The sequence below is a fragment of the Orycteropus afer genome, unplaced genomic scaffold (assembly GCF_000298275.1).
Source record: "Orycteropus afer afer isolate SDZICR_OR568_19922 unplaced genomic scaffold, OryAfe1.0 scaffold00601, whole genome shotgun sequence".
Lineage (NCBI taxonomy): Eukaryota > Metazoa > Chordata > Mammalia > Tubulidentata > Orycteropodidae > Orycteropus > Orycteropus afer.
The window spans coordinates 1,258,773-1,264,557 of record NW_006922188.1 but is presented as its reverse complement, the minus strand read 5'-3'; the positions used below and the strand labels follow the sequence as shown (position 1 = coordinate 1,264,557).

Below are 5,785 nucleotides of genomic sequence, written 5' to 3'. Positions count from 1 at the left end.
TGGTGAGTTTGAACCGCCAGCCATCTGGTTAGCAATCAAATGCCTTAGGCACTACACCACCAGAACTCCTATGGGGCAGGTTGTGGGAAATGACACTTTGAAAGACTATCACCTCTGGACTCTGAATCAATGATTTAATCTGTTCTGACCATGTCCTGACTGAAAGACAGGCTTGGAAAGCAACACATGCCTAGTGAATTTTTGATGTTACATGCTATCTAGCTAATCCCAACCAAGGGAGATCCTTCTTTTCTATGACATGGTTTGGAGTTCATGGATTATTGTTTTGACTATGTCCACTATTTTTGCTACATAATCTGGGTTGCTGGGTGAATTTCTATTATTTACTAACCACAGATAAAATATGCATAGCTGTAGTCCCAGGACATTGTGTTTTACAGGTCCTGTCTAGCACACCACTTGAAAAAGATAAGTATTACTATTTCAGAGCTTTACACTTATTATTGGATTCTTTGGGGTTAAAAAAAAAACTTTAATTTTTGAAGGTGATAAATTTCCACAGAAATCTGGGCTTATTTTTTCCAGTAATTACAAAATAAACACTTAGAGATTAGATGATGTCTCCAATTAGTCAAAGGCTGATTCTACAAGCAAAGAAAAAAAAAAGATGAAGGAAATAACTAAAAAATTAGGCCCCCAAATACTGTAACAAGAAACACTATATTGAAATCAAAGGTTTGTTATAAGATTTAATCTTTTTTTTTTTTTTGCTTGAATTGTTCAAATATGTATTTCAGATCCTATAGGGTTTGTTTAGACACAACCAGAATGCTTGTCAGTGAAACCCACCATATTATGAAATGTGAATTTCTATTTTAGCTCAAGAAGAAGAAACTAGAACAAAGATCAAAGCTGGAAAATTTAGAAGACCTTGAAACAATCATTCAACTCAAGAAAAGGAAAAAATACAGGAAAACGAAAGTTCCAGTTGTAAAGGAAGCTGAACCCGAAATCATTGTAAGCCTCATTTGGTGTTGTAGTATCACATGTCTGGGGTTGTGCTTCCTATTGCCCATGGCTGTTGAGTTGATTCTAACTCATAGCAGCCCTATAGAACAGAGTAGAACTGCCCCATAGTGTTTCCAAGGCTGTCATCTTTACCAATGCAGACTGTCACATCTTCTTCCTGTGGAGTGGCTGGTGGATTTCAACCACCGATCTTTCAGTTAGCAGCCAAGCACTAAACCACTGTTCCACCAGGGCTCCCATGGGTTTGTGCTACATCAGTATAAATACCTGTAGAGTGTTTGGTTGAATGTTAGAAGGATCATAGTAATGATCATAGTATATATTCTTGACTTTAGACAGAACCTGTGGATGTGCCTAGGTTTCTGAAGGCTGCCCTTGAGAACAAACTGCCAGTAGTAGAAAAATTCTTGTCAGACAAGAACAATCCAGATGTCTGTGATGAGGTAAGGTTTATACAAAGTACTGTAAAATCCAGCTCATTAATTTTGTGGTTTTTTTAATGCTTTACTGCAGCCTTGCTAATATGGTGCCAAGTTTCCCCCGTTGTTGCCACATATGCCAAGGAGTATAACAGAAGAGTGTAGTGGTCCCTCTATCCCCCATCTCCCCAAATCTGAATTAGTGCTATGGATTACATTGCTGTCTACAGTCCCTCATGCTTCTGGCTGATTTTTCAGTCTTTAGCATCTTAGATCCTTGGATAGACTTTAAATAAGGCAGGGCCAACAAGTCACCTTTGGAGAAGTATACCCTTAGCATTATCTTTGCTTGGACCCAAATATATTAGTGCTAGACTAAGAATCTAGAGACCAGAGTTCAAGTTCCAGCCCTCTCACTATTTGGCTATTTGATCTTTAGCAGCTCATTTATATTCTCTGGGCCTCAGTTCCCTTATCTATAAAGAGGGGGTGTTGGAAGGAAATAATGCCTAAAGCTGTTTCTGTTGTTGTTGTTAGGTGCTGTTGAGTCAATTTCAACTCAGTGACCCCATGTGACAGAGTACAGCTGCCCCAAAGGGTTTTTAGGCTGTAATCTATGGCAGTGAATCGCTAGGTCTTTTTCCTGTGGAGCCGGTGAGTGGGTTTGAACTTACAGCCTAGAGCTTAACTGTTGCATCACCAGGGCTCCTGTTCTAGCTCTGAAGTAAATTTTTCAGAAAATATGTGGCCCTTTTGCATTCTTTCCTCCATAAACTGAATGGGGGATCATTTCTAAAGTTGAGCTATAGGAACAAGTTTTTCTTAAAAATGAATTGAATTCTTTTTGATTTTTGACTTTGCTACAGTCCCAGATGGAAGAAAACTGATCTGCATGGCAGATGCTACACAAACAATGGAGGTCAAAATTCAAGAAAGGGAAATATCAGCATTTATTCTGTGAGGTAGTTTCGAACCTTTGAGTTTACATCCCTCAATGGAGACCTCTGACCACTTTGATATGTCTATTGCAAGAAGTTCAAATCTCAATTGCAGGATAATTTTTCTAGTTGCTCTGCAATGTTAGTAAATTTGACATTTCTAATTCTTAAATAAGTTCGTTGGGCAATCCTACTTCCGTAGTGATACTGCCTCAGAAACCCAAGGAGGGGTCGCTATGAGTCGGGTTTGACTCGATGGCACATAACAACAACAACAACAATTCTTAAATATGCACTCAAGTTTCTATCAGTTAGATCCTTGGAGTCCCCAGCCTTGTGCCTTGTGGCTGAAAAGGAAAAGATTTATGCACATTTTAAAATGCATTGTTATCTCTTTTTTCATCTCTATCCTGACAGTATAAACGGACAGCTCTTCATAGAGCATGCTTGGAAGGACATTTGGCAATTGTGGAGAAGTTAATGGAAGCTGGGGCCCAGATTGAATTCCGTGATATGGTAAATATATTTCTTTGCTTGGAAATGAGCCAAAATAAGTTGATTATATGAAGCTCAAGAAAACCTACAATGAAAAACTGGGCTGAAAGGATTGAAAATTGATCTGAAAGAACTGGGTAAAAAGCTCATTTCTCCATACAAAAGAAAGTTGAGAGATGAGACTTGGTCATGTGGAAAGCATTTTCCATACACACTTAGAAGGAGAGGGGTGTTCCAGGGAAAGGAAGGAAGTACAAGCTGTTGAGCAGAATTCAATATCCTCATCAGAGAGTTGGGTCATTATCAAGTCAGTTGCACTAGTGAGAAGCAATACATTTGTCCCCTGCCTTTCAACACACTCTTGTCCTTCCATTATACCCAGCAGCCTACTCATGGCCCATTGATTGCCAGTAAGGGGTCAGAATTATTTAGTTGCACACTTTATATGTTAGATGCCAATTGCCATCAGTGAGTTTGGGGCTAGACTGTATAGTAACTGAATTGCATCTATGGAAAGTAACTGCTCTTCAGACCTCAGTAATTCAGCCACTGTGATTTCTACAAAGATCAGTATATAGCATATTTTATGACCTGAAGCTTGGGCTTGGAAAAAGCTTCATTTTATTAAAATGAAGCCCATTTGACCTCATAGCAAAGTGGGAAAGGAATATCAAAAACTTGCAAAAGACTTGGCCAAAATAGAAAACAAAAGACAAACACATTTTTAAAAATAAATAAATAAATAATTCTTGTATGTAAAACTCATTGTAGTTGAGTTGATTCTGACTCATAGTGACCCTATAGGATGGAGTAGAACTGCCCCAAATGGTTTCCAAGGCTGTAATCTTTATGGAAGCAGGCTGCCACATCTTTCTCCCATAGAGTGGCTGGAAGGTTCATACTGCCAACTTTTCAGGTAGCAGGCGATCATTTAACCACTGTGCCACACTAACAAACATAGGTGTGGGATTTGGAAGGTCAGGGGCAAACTGAATAGAGGAGGGATACTGTACCCCTGGATGAATAAGGACAGTGTGCAGTGACAGCGGTAGAGATAGAGGCTATGCTAGCATAAATGATAGCAGAGAACCAACAAGAGATAGAGCAACAGGGACCCAGGCGATGTGTCAGATTAAAATTTAAATGTTTTGGAAGGGACTACTTTTTTGACTGCTAACCAGAAGGCTGGCAGTTCAAACCCACCAGTCATTTCTCGGAAGGAAGGTTGGGTAATCTACTTCCACAGTGATACTGCCTTGGAAACCCAGGGGAGGGTTGCTATGAGTTGGATTCGACGCAAAGGCAGTGTGTTGCATTTTTGCATTACTTTCACACTGAAGGACCTCTGGTGGTCCAGTGGCTAAGGTATTCGGCTGTTAACCAAAAGGTCAGAAGTTCAAACAGCCAGTCACTCCACACAAGAAAAATGAGACAGTCTGCTTCCGTAAAGAATCACAGCCTTGGAAATCCTATGAGGCAGTTCTACTCTTCCTATAGGGTCACTAAGAGTCCAAATTTTTAAATACATATGTCTAGAACTTTTGAGTGTATTTGGCAAAAGTGGTGAAAAGTTCTGGGGAGATGTGGATTTGAATATGTCTTCTGTCACTTATTAACTGCATGTCTTTGGGCAAGTAAGTTGAACTTTGTGGAACCTAGCTCCTCTTATCTGTAAAATGAGCATAGTAACACCTAACTCATAATGTTGCTGTGGGGATAGAGTGTGTAGCACATTGGTGGAACTTAGTAAACTCTCAATAAATGGTAGTTCTTATTGTTTTTTTAATTAGTAGATTTGTGAAGAGGTTCTTAATGAGACACACACATGCACACATGCATATGGGTACACACAATCATGCATACAATTCAATGTAAACATTTGGCAAGAAACTTTAACTGCAACAGTTAGAATTGCAATCTAGACAAGGGCAACCTGTGTTACCAAAGAAGTCCTAGCAAACCTCAGGATCCAGGAGTTTAGAAACAAAGTATTAATTCCTTAGCCCAGATTCTTATCGACATTGTCATGTCCAACTCCCTGGTATAGCTTGAATCCACAGCCATCCACTGGGCAAGCCGTGGAGGAAACCTGGACGTCTTAAAATTGCTGCTGAACAAAGGAGCAAAAATCAGTGCCCGAGATAAGGTACTTTTCTCCTTGTTCTCTTCCCCTCTGCCTCCCAGCCTTGTCACTGTAATCAGCTGAAGTCTGAGCCCTGGGCAGGTGGGAAAGTGGCCACTTCTCCTCTCTTGCATGCCTTGGGGTCTGGGGTAGTCTTTGTACTGGCTCCCAGCCAATCAGCAGTGTTTGCAATTTTCTAGTTGCTCAGCACAGCGCTGCATGTGGCCGTTAGGACGGGCCACTACGAGTGTGCAGAGCATCTCATCGCCTGTGAGGCGGACCTCAATGCCAAAGACCGGGTGAGTAGCCTCCTTCCTTGTTTATTTGAAATTACTCTCTGACCCAGGGTTCTCTTGCAGGGCCTAATTTCTGGTTTCAGAATCACCTGAGCCTGTTTTTTTTTTTTTTTTTTCTGCTTCTCTAGGAAGGAGATACCCCTCTGCATGATGCCGTGAGATTGAATCGGTATAAGATGATCAGGCTCCTGATTATGTACGGTGCAGACCTCAATATCAAGAACTGCGTAAGTACTAGGAACAAGGGTTGTCAAGTTGACAGAAGCGTTTCTTAAATACTTGAAACATTCCCATGATGGTATTTAGTGTGTGTGTGTGGCAGGAGGAATGTTGTGATGGTTTAAATGCCCCTGCAATTTCCATAAGGACATAGTTAGCCTTGATAATAACTCAAGTCACTTGGTCAGAGATGGAGGCAGACATAGTGACTGGAAGGTTGGGCAATCTACTTCCGTAGTGATACTGCCTCAGAAACCCAAGGAGGGGTTGCTATGAGTTGGGTCCGACTTCACAGGCACATACCAA

General features: G+C 40.7%; 1 protein-coding gene across 1 annotated transcript in view; it reads left to right on the top strand.

Annotated features, from left to right (window-relative positions):
* ANKRD1 (ankyrin repeat domain 1) overlaps window positions 1–5,785 on the top strand; it is a 10,354-nt gene that overhangs the window by 1,102 nt on the left and 3,467 nt on the right. The window contains exons 3-8 of the mRNA XM_007956291.1: window positions 839–978; window positions 1,326–1,433; window positions 2,765–2,863; window positions 4,890–4,988; window positions 5,165–5,263; window positions 5,389–5,487. Of these exons, the coding sequence (XP_007954482.1) occupies window positions 839–978; window positions 1,326–1,433; window positions 2,765–2,863; window positions 4,890–4,988; window positions 5,165–5,263; window positions 5,389–5,487 (644 nt within the window). The remainder of the gene's footprint in view (window positions 1–838; window positions 979–1,325; window positions 1,434–2,764; window positions 2,864–4,889; window positions 4,989–5,164; window positions 5,264–5,388; window positions 5,488–5,785) is intronic.